Source organism: Colobus angolensis, unplaced genomic scaffold, assembly GCF_000951035.1.
Source record: "Colobus angolensis palliatus isolate OR3802 unplaced genomic scaffold, Cang.pa_1.0 Scaffold369, whole genome shotgun sequence".
Taxonomy (NCBI): Eukaryota; Metazoa; Chordata; class Mammalia; order Primates; family Cercopithecidae; genus Colobus; species Colobus angolensis.
Window position 1 is genome coordinate 1,849,788 of NW_012117032.1, and position 21,096 is coordinate 1,870,883.

The window sequence follows — 21,096 nt, forward strand, 5'->3', positions numbered from 1 at the left end:
GCTGAGGTGGGAGAATAGCTTAAACCCGGGAGGGGACAGTTGCAGTGAGCCGAGATTGTGCCACTGCACTCCAGCCTGGCTGACAGAGAAAGATTCTATCTCAAAAAAAAAAAAAAAAGAGATATATAAGGGATAGAAGAATACATTAAATGATACCAAGGGAATGCAACCAACAAAATCTGGCCTGTGGAATCTCCACCGGACTAACATCATGGCTTCTTCAACAAATGAGTTCAATGGAAAAAGGAAAGAAGAGAGAGAAAGGAACGTCTGTCTCTTAAGAGAATTAAGAGACATATTTTGCTCCGGATTCCTTCAAATAAACTATACTTTAAAAAACATTCCAGGCAAAAAACTTAAGGCAGTCTGGTAAAGAGAGGAAACTGTGTTAATAAAATATTTATAGTTTAGGAAAAAGGTAAAGAGTAGACCTGGTTTTGAGTCCTGCTTCACATGTGTTAACCTTGGAGAAGTTATTCAACCTCTCTGAATCTGTTTCTCAATCTTTAAAGGGGATAGGCTGGGCGCGGTGGCTCACGCCTGTAATCCCAGCACTTTGGGAGGCCGAGGCAGGCGCATCATGAGGTCAGGATATTGAGACCATCCCTGGCTAACATGGTGAAACCCCGTCTCTACTAAAAGCACAAAAAATTAGCCGGGCATGGTGGGGGACGCCTGTAGTCCCAGCTACTCAGGAGGCTGAGGCAGGAGAATGGCGTGAACCTGGGAGGCGGAGCTTGCAGTGAGCTGAGATTGCGCCACTGCACTCCAGCCTGGGCGACAGAGCAAGACTCTGTCTCAAATAAATAAATACATAAATAAATAAATAAAATAAAAGGGATAAGTACGGCTACCTACAGGGTTTGGAGGAGGATTAAACCACACAAAATAGGTGGGAACATTATGGAAACATTATGTCAAGTCTATGATGTGTCCCATGATTAAATGGCAACATAAATATATTCCAGAACAAATGTTCTAAATGAAGAATTTTAACACAGGCCTTGGGGATTTAGAACGCATCTTTCTTGGGATCTGTAGTCACAACTTCCTTCCACGTTCCTGAAATGAAACATTATCGGTTGCCTCTAAAAATGTTTCTATAGAAAAAGAGGTCTGAGGTTTCTACACTTCACACTGACACGACAGGCTCACCTGTATCACAAACTTTATGCAGCAAGCATTTATCTTCCTCATTCCAGGTATCCAAGTATTCATCCGGGCCACAGGGCAGACATACACTGTCAGAGGTAGTAGTGCATTTAGAAGACAGGTACTTTCCTTTAAAAAATGAAGGGAAAATACAACCATCAAAAAACTAAACCATAACAGCAACACAAAGCAAAACAGCAACAAAAATCGCACCCATCTATGGGACCAGTAATCATTGGTGCCCATGATCCCAGGACACCCCCCAAAGATGACATGACACAGGAGAAAAGGCCACAGTGCACAGTGACTGCAACACCCTGGGCTCCTCAGGCCACTCAGCTGGCTGAAATAACCCCACCTGGGTCTGCTGAGCCTGTGGTCACAGCAGTCTCTTAATTCTTCTTAAGTAAAAAGCCAACCACCCTCTGCACCCAAAAAGTCTGCTAAGGAACAGAATGATGGGCCAGGCATGGTGGCTCATACCTGTAATCCCAGTACTTTGGGAGGCGGATCACCTGAGACCAGAAATTTGAGACTAGCCTGGCCAACATGGTGAAACCTCGTCCGTACTGAGAATACAAAAATCAGCTGGGCATGGTGGCAGGTGACTGTAGTCCCTCAGCTACTTGGGTGGCTGAGGCAGGAGAATTGCTGCTGCCTCAACCTCTGGGAGACGGAGGTTGCAATGAGCTGAAATCATGTCACTGCACTCCAGCCTGGGCAACAGAGCAAGACACCGTCTCAAAAAGAAAAAGGAAAAAAAAAAAAAAGGAATAGAATGATGATTTTAAACTGGGCCGCAGAACTTGAAAGATTCCCTGGAGCCCACTCAGGGAATAAGGGGGGTAGGCAAGAGAAACCGCATCACCCATCCCCTCTTCCCTGTGCCTTCCATCTGGATAGGCAACTTCTTATCAGCTTCTTTTTGTTAACTTCTTCTACACTTACTACCGGCTCATGGTTAGCTTTGTTTGACCAAGTGTCACGCTGTGCCCCACCCACCTATCCAACACACACTTGACAATCACTGGATCTTGGTTCTGCACATCCAAGAAATAACTGTAGCTGAAATATCCAAAATATCTTGTTATAAGGCAGCCCACCTACCCCTCCCCAGCATGACGACAGTGCAGGCCCCGTGGACTGTGGCTTTCACTGGGGCTGCAGAGACACTCAACCACACTTCTGGCAGAGCGACTTGGGGTAGGTGGTAGCCAGTCCACCTTCTGCTCCTCAACAGGTATACGGAAAAAGGTATGACAAGGGTTTAGGCAATTTTTAGCAGCAACAATTCCAGTACGGTTATTCCAAAATAAAATTTCCGTGAAAACAATTTTAAATAAGAGCTGCATTTCACATTTTGAGAGTTTGAATCATAAAGTGCTAAAATATTAGTTTTTAAAAACTTCTTGCCATCTCAAGAAATAGTGTTTTAGAAAATTGTGTTTCAGCCCAAATTAAGCAACAGCTTTTAAAGTTGTTTTTGTTTTTTTTTTTTAAGGGATTTTAAAATCCCTTCAAATCTCTCTCTATTGAGAGAAAGATTTTTGTCTTCAGAGTGACAGACATTACCACCTGCCACTACCATAATGCGTCTATCCAATTTCTTGTTTCATCTGGCAGCAAGAAAAAATAACAACGAAAGCCTCACCCACTTGTGAGGGGCAATGCAGGGTGGCTCAGAAGCAGCTGTACCTGGTTCACATTTGTTACAGCACCGTCCCAGATGCTCATAGTGCCTCTCGCTGGTACACGGAGGAGCGATCTGCAGAGCCACCTGAAAAGAACACTGAGGTCAGGCAGAGAGTCCACACAGCTCTTTCTGGATAAAACTAGATAAAACAAAAAGTGAATCACCAAATTACTTTTTTTTTTTTTTGAGATGGAGTTTTGCTCTTGTTGCCCAGGCTGGAGTGCAATGGCTTGATCTCAGTTCACCACAACCTCTACCTCCTGGGTTCAAGCGATTCTCCTACTTTTGCCTCCTGAGTAGCTGAGAGTTGAGATTACAGGGTTTTTTTGTTTGTTTGTTTTTTATTTTTGTTTTGTTTTTTGTTTTAGACAGAGTCTTGCTCTATTGCCCAGGCTGGAGTGCAATGGCACAACCTCACCGCACTGCAACCTCTGCTTCCCAGGTTCAGGCAATTCTCCTGCCTCAGCCTCCCACGTAGCTGGGACTATAGCCATGCACCAGCTGATTTTTGTATTTTTAGTAGAGATGGGGTTTCACCATGTGGGCCCCTTGAACTCCTGACCTCAGGTGATCCACCCACCTCAGCCTCCCAAAATGCTGGGATTACACTTACCTTTTAACATGTTAAACACCCAGAGAATTTTAAAAAGCCCGGAAAGTAAGGTGTTGTAGGGGCTTTCTGGGCTCCGCCCTCACTACCTGTTGCCTGAAGGACTGAGGGAGCTATTTAAGCTTCCTCAGCCTCTGGTTCCCTTCTGGTTCAAAAGGGTATGATTCTAAGACAAATAGCAATTTCTGAATCTGCCCGTCTGAGTAACACAAAAGAAAACAAAGCAGCCCAGGCGCCTGTAATCACCCAGAGATTCTTATCAGTTTGCCACAGAAAAGCTCTTTTCCTGATCAGCAGTCTTGGTGTGAGCAAAAAACAAACACTCCTGTTGAGAGGCAGTCATGTCAGAAACCGGAGTTGGGCTTAGCTGAACAGACATCCACGTATGCACGCCACGCTTGAAATTCATGCAAGTTCCCTGCTGCATCCTCGAATACAGGGTCACAGACCTTCCCTCAAGGGTCTTAGAGTGGAATGAAACACATACCAGATGGGCCCTACCTCAGCAGTGGTGGGAAGGAAGCAGAAGCGGCCAGGAAGGCTTCCTAAGGGAGGTGGTAAGTAATCAGTCTTCCAAGGTCAATAGAAATCAGCCAGACCAGGAAACAGAAACTGGCAGGTGGAGGTAGCGGGAGGAAGTAGGAAGACTTTGGACAATACGAACCGTTCGAACAGGGGCAATGAGGCCTGAAACAGCTCTTGGGTGGCAATAGGAGACCTTCAGTCCAGCTGGAGCCCAGTGTCACAAAGGCAGTCAGGGGAGGGCTTCATCTGCACATTAAAGTGCTCGGATGGAGGGCACAGAGATAACATGGCTTGGAAGAAGCCATGTGTCCTCAGAACAGCTCCATTATAGAAGGCAGCTTTATGAAGAAAGCACCAAACCCAGGAAAGCCCAGTGGGTGTGAGGCACACAGCCATCACGGACCTTCCTGACCTCACCCTGGCCAGCAAAGGGCTTATGAGGAGTCTGAGGTCGATAAGAGGGTCCCACTGTGTTATTGGGGTGATGTATGCCAGGAAGGCTGTACTTGGACTTGCTTCCTGGGCCCTGCTAACACTCCCCGTGGACATCAGATAACACAATCGGATGCTCCCCATGTATTCACTGGGTGACAGAGTCTTAGGGAAGCTGCACTGAGCCCAGCAGACTGAGGAAGAATCGCTTAAAAGAAACCACCATACCTCTCCCTTCTCAGGTGTTTTTCGAGGTGTTTTTCTCTGTTTCAGATGCCACCCTTCTCTGTCTCCCTCTGTGTGTAATGTACGTGCAAAGAAAGAGGCAACGTGGTAAAACTGATGCAGCCACGCAAACTGGGTCAAAAAGGAGGATTCATCTGAGCCTAAGGATTCGTGAGCATTGTTGCAATGCTGATGACAAGGGCAAACAGGATAAATACGAAGTTGGACTGTATTTCAGATGACAAAGGGTATTAATTGCTTCTGATCCCTTAAGGGGGCAGCCACAGACTCAGTAAAATGAGCACATACTTTGTGTTATAGACACAGAAAGGTACTTTTCAGGGGAATTTGGTAAATGGGATATCCCTGAAGTAGCTGCTTAGGGGCACTGTCAAGATGTCACAGGCTGTGTCCCGGGCTCCAAGCCCTGGTGCCTGTTGAGTATATCTGACCTGAACATGTAGACAATTCACTCCATGTTTAGGAGTATGGCTGTGATTCATTCAACCCACCTATCCTCCAACCCAGGAACTTTGCACCTCTTCAAAGAAACAAGAAAGTCACTGCTTCCACAAATGACCAGCTGTCCTAACTCTTAATTGATTTTCAAAGATATAAAATCCATTTCTCTCTCCTAAGCTTCTACCTCACTATGACTTTTCACCTGAATGTGACTCTTTTTTTCCCCCTCCAAAAAATTGAGGTATAATTCACGGACCATAAAATCAAACCTTTTAAAGTATACCTACTGTTCAGTGGTTTTTAGCACTTTGGCAAGGTTGAACAACCATCACAGCTATCTAATTCCTGAACATTTTCATCACCCCAAAACTGACATGTCTACTTGACAGAGCTATAGGATTACAGATCTTTGAAGCAGCAGCAGAAATTTTGCTGCTGGGAAAATTGCTATGGTGAGGCAGAAAGTTATGCTTTTAATTTCATTTAGGGTCCAGCTTAAGCAGAAACCTACTTTGTTCTCTAGTTACATGATATACTTCGAAGTATACCTTCAAACCTTCAACATGGCAATATACATACACCTTAAAAGGCAGCATAACTACACATATTTAAGGGAATGTGGTTTGCAGGTAAATAAATCTGGAAAACTCTTTAGATTGTTGGTTCATGCCGAAGACAAAGCATGCCTTTATTGTCCCTTTTCCTCTTCCTTTCTGGCTCTCTGCTTCCAACGTTCTTTCCCTCCACTTGTGGACCCTTTTCCTCCCTATACAGCCTGTAAAGCGTGCCCTGTGCTGGTCTCACTCTAATCTCATGCCCCAGGTCCAGCAACAGACCGCCTGGTGAGCACTGTGCACTGCAGCCCCGTGCTTATAACTCTTAGGAAATCCAGTGCTTCTTTCACTCCAGCCTGTCTTGCTCTGCCAGGCACCTGAGGACTGACCGACTTGTCCCTTGATGCTGCAGGCCAGACTCCTGACACCCAGACTCTATCTCAAGTCCCACATGCTTGGGCACAGTTTCCCATTAGACTGCCCTGGATCTGTTTCCTTATAGCAGTCTCCCTCTTCCTGGATGGCCTGTCAGGTTCATCCTCTGGGTGTCATTTGTGTGTGTGTATGAATGAACAGGTGTCCCTCCCCCTCCTAGTCTGACCTCTCATTTTGCCTACAGTATTCTGGTTCTGATGTCTACCATTTCACCACTAACTGCCCTGCTAGCCAGCAGCTGGCAAGAGCCTGAAGATGGCTCCAGATCCTCTTGGCGGTGGCCCCTCTGGGCTTCTGCCTTTCCCTTCCATCTGCCCAGAACTTCAGCCAGACTCTATCCTCCAAGACCAAGCTCCCCAAGGTTGCAAAGTGGTAGCTATTATTATTGGTAGCAGCCCTAGTAAAGCAATCATTTGATAAAAACATGTTCCTGCTTAAGTGTTCTTAAGGAATCTCCTAGGGAATGGGGGAATTTGGGCATAAGGCCCCAGATCTTCAGTTAATAGAGTGATTTTGTCAGCCACTTACAGTTGCGTCTTTTTCCCCAAGATGCAGCAAGGAAAAGCCTTTGATGACTGAGTTGAGATGTACAGGCTTTTATTTACTGAGATTTTTCTAGTTCACCTTTAAGACTGATAGAGTCAAAAACAACTTTGGAATCGCAGTTGTCTTCATGAAGCAAATAAAGCATAAACACTTCAAAATTTTTATTTATTGCATAGGGAATATAGTCCCATGATACAAAATTCAAAACAAACAACAGCTTGTTTAGGAAACTCTGTCCCACTCTCTCCCAGTCACTCTTCTCCATAGATAACCCATGTTACCAGCCATTTTTTTGGGTGCATCCTTCTGGAGGTGAAAGGAGAATGAACTTGTGATCTAATCGAGGGCCTATTCTACATCACAGCAGCCTTGGAGGCTGGCTGGGATCATGTTGCTCTTGTGTTTTGCGGAATATAATTTGACTTCTTAGAAGTCTTGTTTAGAAAAGCAGCCGTGTATTGATAGAGTATAGTTCTTAATCAATAAGCTACAAATATTCTCTTTGGTCCACAGAATCTATATCAACTAACCTGTATTCTGACAGAACTCACCAGGATTAATAAGGAACATTAGAGTTTGTTTATAGCAAATATTCTCTGCACATACAAATTCCCCCTACAAATTCCTTGCTAAGTCTAAAAGAAGGAGTTAAAACAGCAAGATGATTTGACTTCTCTTGCTTCGCTCTCTCGTGTCTTTTTGTGTCTTCTACGCATTTGTTTCAGGACATACAGGCTGGTGTTTATCTTAACGGCTGATGGACTCTTCTAGAATAACCATGTCCACAGTCTGTGCAAGGCTTTGGGAGGGCGGAGGGAGATAATAAATTTGAAATTAAAAAATCCCTTTATAAAGCAATGCGGATTTATTTCCCAATGCAAATCCATGTTGGGTCTAATTCTGAAAAACCATAAGCTGAAGAAACATAACATTTCTGCCAGTGGAGCCACAGAGACGAGCGGATCTGTATTTAGAATCCTGCAGGGAAGGTTGACTTAAATATTTATTTTCCATGCTGTTAACCCAATTGTCGTGCAAGTCATTATGGATACTAAAATTACTTTCTTGCTCCACTGAAAATTCATGCTGACATTGAACAATACAGAAAGAGGCTTGGCCCCTCTTGTCAAATTGAGCTGAAAAGAACGTAACCTAGAAGAACAAATGAGGGATTTTCCATAGATTTTGTTTTATAAAATATCATCCATGACTATATTTCAGAATTTGGCTATAATTTCAGTAAGGATGGTATCAAATTTCTGAATGTTACAGTAGAGTCGAAAGATGTGGTTTTTCTTAAGAGAGAAACGATTAAATGTGAAAATAACACTTCACTTAACAGCCCTGCTGTCCCGGAAAAAAAAATCCTTAAAGAAAATCACTATTGAAACTGATCCTACCCAGAATAGAATACAAATAAATTACTAGTGACCTGTGTGCCCAAAACACTAAAAGAGCTTCTTTAAATAAGACAGTCTTGCCCTAAGGAATTATTTCTCTTTGAAGCACTTTGTTTTAGAAGTAAATAAACAACAAACATACAAAAGGTAATATTAATACATCAGAGTAACCTACAAACATATGCTGTTGGTTCTTGTCCGTCTCTTTGAATGTCTTTTTTTCTCAGCCAGCTGGGCTAACGGGCTAGCGAGAAGGTCTCAGTTTTTCTCCCGGTCACAAGTGTTTCCATTAATGAGTCAAAATATAGACCCTTTGAATTCAGATGTTCTGGGCAGTCCCTCCTGGTCTGCCCCTTCTTTAGCTGCTTTCTCCAGCTAACTTTATCTCTATTTTATCCAGCTCTCTATTCTGGATCATGGCACAGTCCTGTGCCTGTGAATGTAAGGAAAACGTCCCACCATGGTGATTCTCAGCAAAACATTCATAACCAGGAGTGGAAATGATGCAGGAATCACCTGAGGCCCAGAGACCATGTGGGGCGGATTCCTATTCAAAGAGTTAAATGACAAAGAAAAGAAAGTCTGATATGACAGAATATAGGATTTTTTTTTTTTTTTTTTTTTTTTTTTTGAGACAGAGTCTTGCTCTGTCACCCAGGCTAGAGAGCAGTGGCATGATCATAGCTCACTGGAGCCTTGACCTCCCAGGCTCAAGAGATTCTCCCACCTCAGCCTCCCAAGTAGCTGGGACCACAGGTGCCCACCACCACGCCGGGCTAATTTTTGTATTTTTTGGTAGACATGGGGTTTCACCATGTTGCCCGGGCTGATCCTGAACCCCTTAGCTCAAGAGATTTGCCCACCTCAACCTCCCAAAGTGCTGGGATTACAGGCGTGAGACAGCACACCCAATCTGAATATGGGAATTTTCGCAAAGCAGAGGTGAGGGCCGGGAGAACTCAGGTTGGAGGAGGAGACAAGGTACCTCGAGCACTGGTGACAAGAGTAAGAAGTAGCCTGGCCAGGCAGCCCCCAAGAGCTGAGTGGGCTTCAGGGCAGGAGTTTTCTACCCAAGGCAGCCCTCGAAACTGGGCTTCCAGTTTGACCCAGAGAGAAGAATGCCTGATATTTCTTTAATAAAACTGACTACGTTTCTAAAATCTCAGGACCCAAAAAAAAAAAAAAAAAAAGCCATTCTCAGCCTGAGTCTCCTCACCTGTACAATAGCGCTATTAACTGTGTCCATCCTGCAACACTGAGAGGCAGACGCGAGAATTTCTAAACATGATGTGGCACTGGCAAGTGGCCATATTGCACAAACACAAAGCTTCTGCCTCCTCAATTCAAAGCTGAAAACCTTTATAGTAGGCTGCTGGGAGAAGGGAGATGTAATCGTATCACACCCTAGTGCAGTGGTCTGCATCCAGTAGAGGAGGGGTATTCATGGGCACAGCTGAATGGAATTAGTAAAAGTATACATAACTTCCATCCAGTCATTCCCCGAGGGGAGAGAAGGAAACGGGTGTCACTAGAAAGGGGGGAAATGATGGAAAAGATAAACTGGGTACCCAGAGACAAATTCTCAAGGCCTGATAATCTTCCCGCAGAAACCATCCTTGTGCACTTTTAACCTAATTATGACAAACCAAAGCTGCACAGCAGAGTATTTTAGCAGGACAACTAGGAAAAAAAGCATGCTTTAAAAAAGCATGTTTGATTTCACAAAAAGAAGTCCTTTATCATGGGATTGGAAACTTGAGGCATCAATGCGAAATTGGCGATGAGTGGTCCGAGTCATTTCAGTGCCTTTCTGTCTGGGGGTTCAGTCAGTTTTGCGAGCCACACTTGGGTGAAGGCAGACACAGCTTACTCAGTCCGTCTGCTGATAAAGCTGCTGCCAGATTATATCTGTGATTTCTGTTAACTAGGACATAAATGAATTATGATCGAATGCCCTTCTAGACATTCTCATTTTAAATAAGCTCGGCAGATAGAATTTCAATCTTACAGATTCACAGAGAAAATACCAGGCATGTTTCTTTTGTACAAACCAGAACTTCACATTTCAAGCTTCAGAACAACATTGCATAGGCACCTACCAAGATGGTATGTTATAAAGAGACCACGAGGATAAAGGGGCAGTGTTTTAGGATCCCCTGTTCACCTTGCTGGATCACCTGGCACACCCCATGGGTGTGTTCACCCTACCTGGGAAACCTGTCAATCATGCAACACATGAAAAACTTGGAGGTCCTAAGTTACATCAGTCAGGTACATGGCCTAAGTCATAACAGAGGTAGATACAGAGAATCACAGGGTTTCACAGAAAATGCCCTGAGTGTTTAAAATATGATTCATTTCTAAGAAATATATTTTACACATAGCTCTTGAAATAAAAATTCTGCTGCCAAAAGTTAGGCTCATATATTTTATGATTTGTACAATATGAAAATACGTGTCTAGTTCATTGGAGAAGATCATGAAGAAATTATGACTGTCACAAACAATATTATAATTGATTTTAAAAAAAAAAGTTTGGCACAGTGGCTCACGGCTGTAATCCCAGCATTTTGGGAGGCAGAAGTGGGAGGACTGCTTGAGCTCAGGAGTTTGAGATCCTGTCTCTATAAAACTTTAAAAATTATCCAGGTGTGGTGGCGTGTGCCTGTGGTCCCAGCTATTCAGGAGGCTGAGGCAGGAGGATTGCTTGAGCCTAGGAGGTTGAGGCTGCAGTGAGCAGTGATTGCAACACTGCACTCCAGCCTGGGTGACAGAGCGAGACCCTGTTTCAAAAAACCCAAAACGATTGATAAAGGATTTGGGACTTTTTTCTGAGACAGATTCTCATTCTATCACCTAGGTTAGAGTGCAGTGGTGTGATCACCGCTCACTGTAGCCTTGACCTCCTGGGTTCAAGCAATATTCCCATACTCAAGTGATCCTCCTGGGCTCATGCCATCTTCCCATACCAGCCCCCTGAGTAGCTGGGACTACAGGGCCTAGGGATTTGGGACATTCTAAAATGCATTTTATGAATGTGTATCTAGTAATAAAAAGTATTCAAAACTCCAACTTAAAGGGACTAATCACAGCTGGTCAGCTCCTACTGGTCTCACTGAAAATTACAAATACGAATCAGTCCTCTCCCCACACACACACTGTTCCCCACAAAAGGGGCTGAGTTCATTTAATCACCGGGTAAGAGCGAGGCCAGTCATTCCTTTGCCTGAGTCATTCACCTTTATCTCAAAAAACTATTATTCTCTAGAAGATATAGTTTGATGTAGTCAGAGTTTAACAGGAGGAAGTATCATTCTCTTTACGAAGTTCTGCTGTCATCACATCGTCAAAGGCATCTTCGCTGAGCTCTCTCCCATACCTGCATGAGGTCCTGGCTTGCTGCAGGACTCTTCAGTCCTTGCTTCAGGACCCGTCTCTGCCCTCTCACTGCTTTTAGTAAAGGGACACAGCCACATATAGAGAGGAAGGAAAACTGACCAGTCAGAGCCCCACACAGCAGTGCCAGAACTGAAGCACTGGAAAGATCCTCCCTGATTGTGGATGAGGAAGGAGAAACGCAACCCTGGACTCCGACTGGTGTCCACGTCTTCCTTGGCTTTGGATGGGCAGGGAAACGGGCGAGATAGTGAAGGACTTCCAAGAGGAAGTGTACAAGCTGGGGAGGGCGAGGTTATGGGGCAGAGACAGAGGATTTGAGAGGAGGGAGAGGACAGAGCAAATGGGAGACTCGGGCAGGTGCAGGCGGAGAGCCTGGGGGACTGGGCAGGTATGTTCTGATAGTAGAAGGAAAAGGTGGGGGCTGCTTCAGGGCTTCCAGGAAAGGGCAGCTAGTCAGTGAGTTGCAGAAGGAAGGGAGGGTCTTTTTTTAGCAGCACCATGAAACATATTGTAAAGACTGTTGGGATGAGAAAGCGCAAGAAGGTGCAAACTCGTTTTAGACAAGAACAGAGCCTGGGCTAGGATCTCATGGAGGAAACAGAGATGGAGACGAAAAGCGCAGGCAGGAGCAGACAGCAAAGTGGCAACTCTGGATGGCAAAATCTGCAGGAGGCCAGGAATGCAGCTCATTTCGGGAGGCAAGAAAGGGCTGTCTCCCACTGCCAAACACTGAATTTGGCTCTTTTTATGCCTGTCCTTTGAATGCCTTTTTAAAAAACTTTGGGGCAATTTAACATTTTTTATTGTGGAAAATAGATATAAAATTTGCCATTTTAATCATTTTAAAGTATGATTCAGTGGCATTAAGTAGCAACAATTGCCACTATTTCCAGAACATTCTCATCACCCCAAATAGAATCTCTGTAACCGTTAACTAGTAACTCTCCATTCCCCCTCCCTCAAGTCCCTGGAAATCACCTTTCTACTGTCTGTCTCTGAGTCTGACCACTCTCTTTACCTCATATAAGTGGAACCACACAGTATTTTTCTCTTTGTGTCTGGCTAATTTCGCTTAGCATAATGTCTCCAAGGTTCACCCATATTGTATTATATACCAGGACACCATTCCTTTTTATGGCTGGATAATGTTCCACCACATGTATCGACCACATCTTGTTTATCCATTCATCCACTGATGGACACTTAGGTTGTTTCTACCTTTTGGCTACAGTGAATAATCCTGCAGTGAACACTGGCACCCAAGTATCTGAGTCCCTGTTTTCAGTTCTTTTTGGTCTATACCTGGGAATCCTATGGTAATTCTACGTTTAGCTTTTCGAGCCACCCACCCCTCAACTGTTTCCTGCAGGGGCGGCAGCATTGTACATTCCCACCAGCACTGCACGAGGGTTCCAGCTTCTCCACTTCTTCAACAACACATGTTATTTTCTGGTTTTGTTTGGTTTTTGGTTTTTAAAATAATAGCCATCCTGATGTGTGTGAAGCAGTACCTCTTTGTGGTTCTAGTTTGCATTTTCCTATTGACTAATGATGTGGAGCATCTTTTCTTGTGCTTATTGGCCACCTGTGTATCTTCCCTGGAGAAATATCTATTCAAGTCCTTTGCCCGTTTTTATAGGGTAATTTAATTTTGCCTAGTTCTGTTCACAGGATTTGATTTAGCTGCTGACAACACTGACTGAGTTCACAACCTAAAAGTCGACCAATTAGATATACATTCATTTATTCCTCAATTAAGTGAACACATACTATGCGCCAGGGACAGTTTGAGATCCTCTGGATACAGGGGATAGATACTCAACCGAGAGAGTCCTGGCTTACAGTCCAGGGGAGAACAACAACTATAAGTAAACAGATAAGGAAATCTGGTTGCAACAATTGTCATGAAAAAAAGGAAACAATCTATGTAAGGTGATGGTATGATTATAGGAAGCCTCTTTGAGAAGATGACATTTGAGTGAAGTCTTGCTTAAAGCCAGGGGACAAGCCAAATTTACAGCACATGCCAGGAGAAGGATTACAGGTGGACATGTTTGCCAAGGCCCTTCCTTGGAGGGACTGTGCATGGCTTGATGGAGAAACAGCAAGATAGCCCATGTGACTAAGCACAGTGCAAGGTGGGTAGGGTATAAGGTCACATAACTGATTACTAATTTATACACATTGTGAGTTTATATATAGCCATACTGTCAGGATTGTGTGGTATTGATCATATTGGACATTGCCATTACTCCATAAAGGTTTAAATACTAGGCACTTCATGCTATTTTCATTAGCAGTCAGGAATTACCACCTTTGCCACTAGATTTTAAAAACATATTATTAACTGTGATAAAATACACATAACATAAAAATTTGCCATCTTAACCATTTTGTCACAAGTTCTTTTTTTGGAATATATAGTATGCACAGAAAAAAAATCTAACTTAGGTCAGGTTTGATTAAAAAACAAAAAAGCCTTAAAAATATAGGGTAACTGTGATTAGAAGTCCTGACATATTCACCATTCTGATTTAGCAAACTTTGCACAATTGACTTTGTATACCATCTTGAAAGTTGCTTGTTATTGGACCCATCAGCATTTCCCCCTCCCCGACCACCTTGATTCCAGATGTGCTTCTTAAAGGAAACAAAGCGCACAGCACTGACTCAGGCGCCCATCAAAGGTCTGTTGATTTTTACTCAGCCCTCTGCCTTACTCCCCTCACAATGCATTTATTATCTCTGCTCCTTGAAAAGAAAACATACGGCCCAAGGGAAAATGAAGAAACAAGCTTGCATTTCAAAACTTTAATTGCAAGTTTCTTTGTCTTCCAGAGAGATAAGAGTGAAGAGTCTGCAGCCCTGGGCTACCTGGAATCTGAGGGCAAGGCCGGTTGTTTCCTCAATACAGTAATTAGAATGGCTTTGACTTGTCCTTATGTTCTCATGCACCCCTATTTCCACAGGCTCTAGTGAATGCGCCTTTATTCTCCCAGTGTGAAAGCCTTTTTAAATTGTCATTCTTGTTTTTTTTTTTTTTTTTTTTTAACTTTGTATTCATTTCAGATAAGAACTGCTTTCTCTTCTTTTCTGTAGTAGAAGCCAACAAGCCCTGTGGTCACTTCTGAGAGTGCAGCCGGCTGAAGACCATGTCCCTCTAGGCTCTGCCTCCATGCTGGGGGTGCACGAACTGCTCAGGCCAGGAGTCCCCAAAGTAACTGAAGGAGGAAGTATTCCCCTTACCTGCCGCCCTCCCTTCCTTCACTGCCCAGCCTTCAGGGTGAAATCCAGTGCTTCTCCGATGTGCACAGAATAACCTGAAAATTGTATTAAAATGCAGGTTCTGATTCACTGGGTCTGGAACCGAGCCTGAGACTGTATTCCTAACAAGCTCCCAGGCAATGTCAGTGCTGGTCTCTGAGGAGCAAGGCTAGAGATTTTATTGAAAACCAAAAGCCAGGACTTTCTCCTATTCCCAAACACTGCACAGTCATATCTGACTATACAATAGACATTGAGAACCACCTCTTCCATCCCTGGATAGCTTTTATCTATTTATCTGTTGATGAATGGGGGCAGAGGAAGAACTGGCCCTAGTGAAATATCTACTATGTGCCAGGCACTATGCTTGGAAACCTGACTTCTTTTCTCTTCCTGCATCCTCCCAAGACAGATTAATCAACTTGCTGAGATGGCTGGTGATAAGGAGATTGGAACAGTGCTAGGCATGTAGCAAATATTTAAATACTTGATAAATTAATGAATAAATTTTCCCAAAAGACCACCGTAACCTCAAAACTTCCCTTTACAGAAGACTGTAACAATTTCCTTCTAGCACTGAATCAAATGCACACTCTCAAGCACGCACTTGGAAAGACTCCACTAATGTGGGACAAAATCCGAGATATCCTGGGGGAAGGGGGTCGCAAAATCAAGATTAGCAATCTTTCTGGGCTGGAACTCTCTTTTCTAATACGGACTGAACACGGGGCTGCCTAACAGGAGACACAGCTACTTCAGCCTCTTTGTGCCCATCACTTATGCCAGGAAATGGAGAGCCTCCCACGAGGCCTCTTCTGTGTGACCTCACCCCTTGGGTGCAGAGGAGCGGGTGCCCACCACCTTCAGTCCCCTTACCTATAAGGACTGCCTCACACAGGTAAGATGATTGGTTACGCCTTCTGATGCTTTGGTCATTTGCAATTTTACATGGAAATCGGACCCCGGACCAGGCGTGGTGGCTCACGCCTGTAATCCCAGCACTTTGGGAGGCCAAGGCAGGTGGATCACCTGAGCTTAGGAGTTCGAGACCTGACTGACCAATATGGTAAAACCCTGTCTGTACTAAAAATACAAAAATTAGCCAGGCGTGGTGGCTCACGCCTGTAATCCCAGCACTTTGGGAGGCCAAGGCAGGTGGATCACGAGGTCAGGAGTTCGAGACCTGACTGACCAATATGGTAAAACCCTGTCTGTACTAAAAATACAAAAAAAAAAATTTAGCCAAATGTGGTGGTAGGCGCCTCTAATCCCAGCTACTTCGGAGGCTGAGGCAGGAGAATTGCTTGAACCCGAGAAGCGAGGCTGCAGTGAGCTGAGATCACGCCACTGTGCTCTAGCCTGGGTGACAAAAAGAAAAGAAAAAGAAAAAAAAAAATCCGACTCCAGTGGTCTGGTCACAGGGACCCCCCAACTGGACACAACTGGAGCATAGAAACTGCAGCCTATTAGAAAGGGGCGATTTTTCACTTTTAAACCTTGTGACCCACAGAAATTAATAGGTTAAGGCTTAAGACAGAGGTTCCAGCTGTGTTTTCACTGAATTTAACTGCCCCCTCGATCTCACAGTCCATTGTCATAGGTTTTGGGGTCTGCTGCTAGATTCCTGGCCATCGTGCATTAGTAACACCATGTTGTCATTCTCCCCCAAACCCCGCTGGCTGTCTCCTGATCTCACTCCAAGTAAAAGCTTGAGATTGACCGTGACCCAGAGGCCATGTGTGTTCTGACCCTCTTTCTTATTTGAGCTTTTCTCTTACTACTTAGAAAGTGGCTTTTAAGGGATTAAAAAATGTTAGTAATAGAAAATGATCTTGATTTGTTCCACAGTAGAGATATGTCAAAGGAGGAGCCCAGGTTATTCTCACCAAGGGAAGAGTCCCCAGATTAGCTATAATTATAGTAAGACAAAGACATAAAGGACCTTTAAAAATATCTACCTACTTCCAAAAGCTTATGAGGGTAAAGGTTTAACCTACCACTGTCTGCTGCCCTGGGGCTCCGAGGCCATCCTTCTCCCTCCTCCCACCCTACACGGAGCCTGGCAGGTGGCAAGAGTGGGATGAACATGCATGGAGAGATGCGACCCTCTGAGCCAGTGCACCCAGGGCTACAGCACAGTGGTACGGTATAGTCTACCTCTGGGGTGTGGGGCATAGACGAGCCAGTGCTGCCTTGGCTTCAGGAAGTGGTGGTGATTCAAGACATACACTTCTTTTCCTCCTGAGTCAGGGATCAACTGGCACATGGACACTGTGCCAAGGGTGCCCGGAGTGCCTGTCTTTTATCTGGATTAGCCTTAAAGACACAGCATTGCCATTTCTGCTTAAGAATAGTTCTAGAGGCTAGGCGCGGTGGCTCACGCCTGTAATCCCAGCACTGTGGGAGGCCGAGGTGGGTGGATCACCTGAGGTCAGGGGTTCGAGACTAGCCTGGCCAACATGTCAAAAACTCGTCTCTACTAAAAATACAAAAATTAGCCTGGTGTGGTGATGGGCACCTGTAATCCCAGCTATTCAGGAGGCTGAGGCAGGGAGAATTGCTTGAACGTGGGAGGTGGAGGTTGCAATGAGCCAAGATGGCACTACTGAGTTCCAGTCTGGGCAACAGAGCAAGACTCCTTCTCAAAAAAAAAAAAAAGAAAGAAAGAAAGAAAGAAAGAAAAGAAATAGTTCTAGAAAGCCCTCAGTGAGTACATACTTGAGCAGACAAGACAGACATCCACAAATGCAGACTGGGCACGCATTTGCAAGGGTCTCCCCAAATACCAAAAAGCTTTCTGTCCCAGCATTCTGGGAGGTTCCTTTCTCTACTCCCTACCCCACCATAGAGTTGATTATACAAGCAGTTTACCTGAGGGGTTAAGACCAGTCACTGGAGCACTGCCTGATAGGAGCTCCAGCTGTGCCACTCATTAGCTGTGCAAACTCAGGCAAGTTAATCAGCCTCTCTGTGCCTCAGTTTTCTCAACTTACTAGCAAGGTGGAATAAGCATTAGACATAATCCATGTGAAGCACATGCCTGGCACACAGGAGGGGTTCAACAAATGGCTGGTACTTGTAATACATTAATCTTCTAATATTGTCAGAGCTGAGTGCAAACCTTTTCATGGAATCCCGGGGTCTCTAGCAGCTGTTCTCAAACTTGAGCATGTGTCAGAATCAGCTAAGAGGCTGTGAAGCCACACACTGCTGGCCCCCACCCCCAGAGTTTCTGATTCGGTAGGTGGGGGGCGTAAGAATGTGCATTTCTAACAAGTTCCCAGGTGAGACGGATGCTGGGCCCAGACACTACAGTTGGAGAACTCCTGGCTTCAGGGCAGAGGCCCAGTTCTGGAGGTCTATTCGCAAGTCCTTTGTGACCCAGACCCCCATGACTTTCCCAGCTGGCTTTATCTTTCCCTGGTCCCTGTCATCGGCCCTGGGCTCCATACATCGGGGAGGGGCATGATTTTCTCATGCCTGTCACCACCTCTGCCCTTCTCCCTCCAGCTCTCTTTTCCTCTCAGAATCACACCCATCCTTCCAGGACCAGATCGAACACCCCCTGCCTGATTCTCCACTCGGAACTCATCCTTGCCACGCCTGTGTCCCAGAGGCATCTCACATGTTCCTCCTGAGGGGCTACGTGGGAATGAACGATGGGACATGGGACATCCGACCTTCTCCTTCAGATCTCAGGCTCTCTGAGGTCAGAGGCAGCAACGTACTAAGTCTGATGTTCCCAAAATACCTGGTGGGTTTTTGTTTGGTTTGGGGTTGTTGGCTTTGCCGGTAAATCCAAAACAGTATCGTTGAATTGAAAAGAAAAAAAAAAAAAGCTTATAAAGAGGTTAAAGGAACTGGAATGAATAACGCTGGGGAAGGGGAAGTTGTGGGCTAACAATCTTCAACAATAGAAACATTAAAATAAAGAAGACATTGACCAACCGGTCTTTACCCCATTAAAGAACAAATTTGAGGAAATGGGGTCAAATTGTGACATGTTAGATTTAGGTCTGTTGGGGGAAGTTCCTGACATTAGGAATTATTCAGCAAGGAAACGGGTTAGCAAGGGGGGAAGTGAATAATCTCTACTAAGCTTTAAAAATGGAATCGATTCTCACTTATTATGAAAGTGTTAGATGTGATCCTGCTTGTGTATCTGACTATGAAGTTGAGAGAAGATAGGGGCCTTTAAAAGTCTCTTTTACTGGCTATGAATTTGCCAGCTGTTTGTACTGGCAAATACGTGACACACTATTAAGTTAGGTGCTAACTACATTAGGTAAGTAATACATATTTTTAAAAAGTCAGTACTTTAGGGAGGTGGTTCATTTCCCATCTGTGGGATGTGATGCGAACCCCAAACCAGCCAACACGGTGGTGCTAGTAGGATTTCTGGCAATGCCGCACAACCTTTCCCCACTGCCCAGCTTAGCCGTCACATTCACTAAGAGCTAACAGAGTTTTTCTTCCTCATTTTTCATGGAAAGTCTTCAAATTTCTGATCTTGAGGAAGTGGCTCTTGTACTCTCAACACTCTTAACAGGAAATGCAGTAAGTTATTATTACTTTGATGAACTAAAAGGGTGGTTTTTGCAGTCAGGTCTTCCTGACACTTGGAAATCTGGCAGCTCTGTCCCTCTGCTGGTGCCAGACGGGGCCTCTGTGTCACCTGCTGGGTTAGGATTTTTTTGGGGTGTGGGGAAGTCTAAGAGGCACTGGACACAGAGGAAGGGAAACACTCATCTTAGGCAGCGGCAATGGGCCAGGAAAATGTGTATCATGCAAGCAGTTTTTGCGCAGCTATGGGTCCAACATAAACACTGCTTCTTTTGGGGTTAGGTGACATATTTGAGGCCAGTGTGGGAAGACCACAGGTCAGGTCGCACCTGCCTTTGCTCTGATGTGACTCTCTGGGGATCACTGGCTGTTTATCTCTCTTCAGTGTGTGTTAAGAGCTCTGTCTCTACGCTGAACTTCTCATTCTAAGACATCTCTAGGTCTGGAAATGGCTCTCTAGATTCCAGAGCCTGCAAGTTTCCTGGAGCATGCAATGCCACGGGGCTTTCAGCATGTTTGCCTCTACAGGGTCTAAGGAACTTTGTCTCTGCCTCCCAATAAGAGAACCCAAAAAAGGTGGGATTCAAGAGCCTAAACATAATCCTTCTTTTTGGTTTGGGAAAAACAGCACCACTTCTTCACTTGAACACTTGAACCAGAACAACATTTTGATTTGGACTAAGACAGCAATTTCCTTAACAAAGTGAAAAATATAATCCAAACAGCCAGCTATTTTGTCCTGACATCTGCCATGTCTTTTTTATTGTTTGTTTGTTTGTTTATTTATTTTGAGATGGAGTCTCGCTCTGTCACCCAGGCTGGTGTGCAGTGGCGCCATTTCGGCTCACTGTAACCTCCGCCTCCCGGGTACAAGTGATTCTCCTGCCTCAGCCTCCTGAGCAGCTGGGATTACAAGGTGCGCCGGGCTAATATTTTTATTTTTAGTAGAGACAGGGTTTCACCATGTTGGTCGGGCTGGTCTCAAACTCCTGACCTCATGATCCGCCACCTTGGCCTCCCAAAGTGCTGGGATTGCAGGCGTGAGCCACCACACCTGGCCTTATTTTATTTTTTTACTAGTTAAGTGAAGCAGTGGGAGTGGAGGAGGAGCAAAGAAATCTGTTAACTGGTTGTGATCAATTGTAAACACCACTGCACTCAGACCAGCCTGCCATGTCTTTTTTTTCTAATAACCAGCCACATCCGTCCTTTGCCCCTGTGCCTTCGGCCCCTGCACAGCCCCACTGGCTCTGAAATCGCCCCTGGATCAGCTTCTCCTTCTCTCGCCACTGCCCTGACCTGATTCAGGCCCTTTCCCAAATCAAGGCAGTGGGCTCCTTACTGGCCCCCCGGCCCACCCAGACACTCTTCCCCTAACACACAAAACTGGTCATGGTCCTCTCCGGCTCACAGCTCAAGATTAAATCTGAACTATTTACTTGTACCTAAAGGCTTTGAGTGCTGGCTTTTGCCTTCCTCTCTCCTCACACCCCTGAGTCCAGAAGTCCTGTCCTTCCTTCAGTTCCCCGCAAACACTCCACTCTGATACGAGTCCCTGCTGTTCTCCCTGCCAGACAAAGCACTGTCATTCTGGAAGCCCCAGCCTAAGTGCCGCTCTCTGATGCTGTCTGCAGTGCTTTAGACACATGTGACCGCGCAGGAAGGATGGGTAGTCCTCGCTGACACTTGCAGGTGAAGGCACTCCTTGTCCTGTGTGCCCACAAGTTGAAAACCCTCCCCAGGGCCGGGTGCGGTGGCTGAAGCCTGTAATCCCAGCACTTTGGGAGGCCGAGGCGGGCGGATCACGAGGTCAGGAGATCCAGACCATCCTGGCTA

At 45.1% G+C, this 21,096-nt stretch overlaps 1 protein-coding gene across 1 annotated transcript in view; it reads right to left on the bottom strand.

Moving 5' to 3' along the window:
• TNFRSF11A (tumor necrosis factor receptor superfamily, member 11a, NFKB activator) overlaps positions 1–21,096 on the bottom strand; it is a 61,862-nt gene that overhangs the window by 35,104 nt on the left and 5,662 nt on the right. Inside the window, exons 3-4 of the mRNA XM_011953611.1 lie at positions 2,848–2,929; positions 1,156–1,281 (exon numbers count right to left, since the gene is read on the bottom strand). Coding sequence (XP_011809001.1) covers positions 1,156–1,281; positions 2,848–2,929 — 208 coding nt within the window. The remainder of the gene's footprint in view (positions 1–1,155; positions 1,282–2,847; positions 2,930–21,096) is intronic.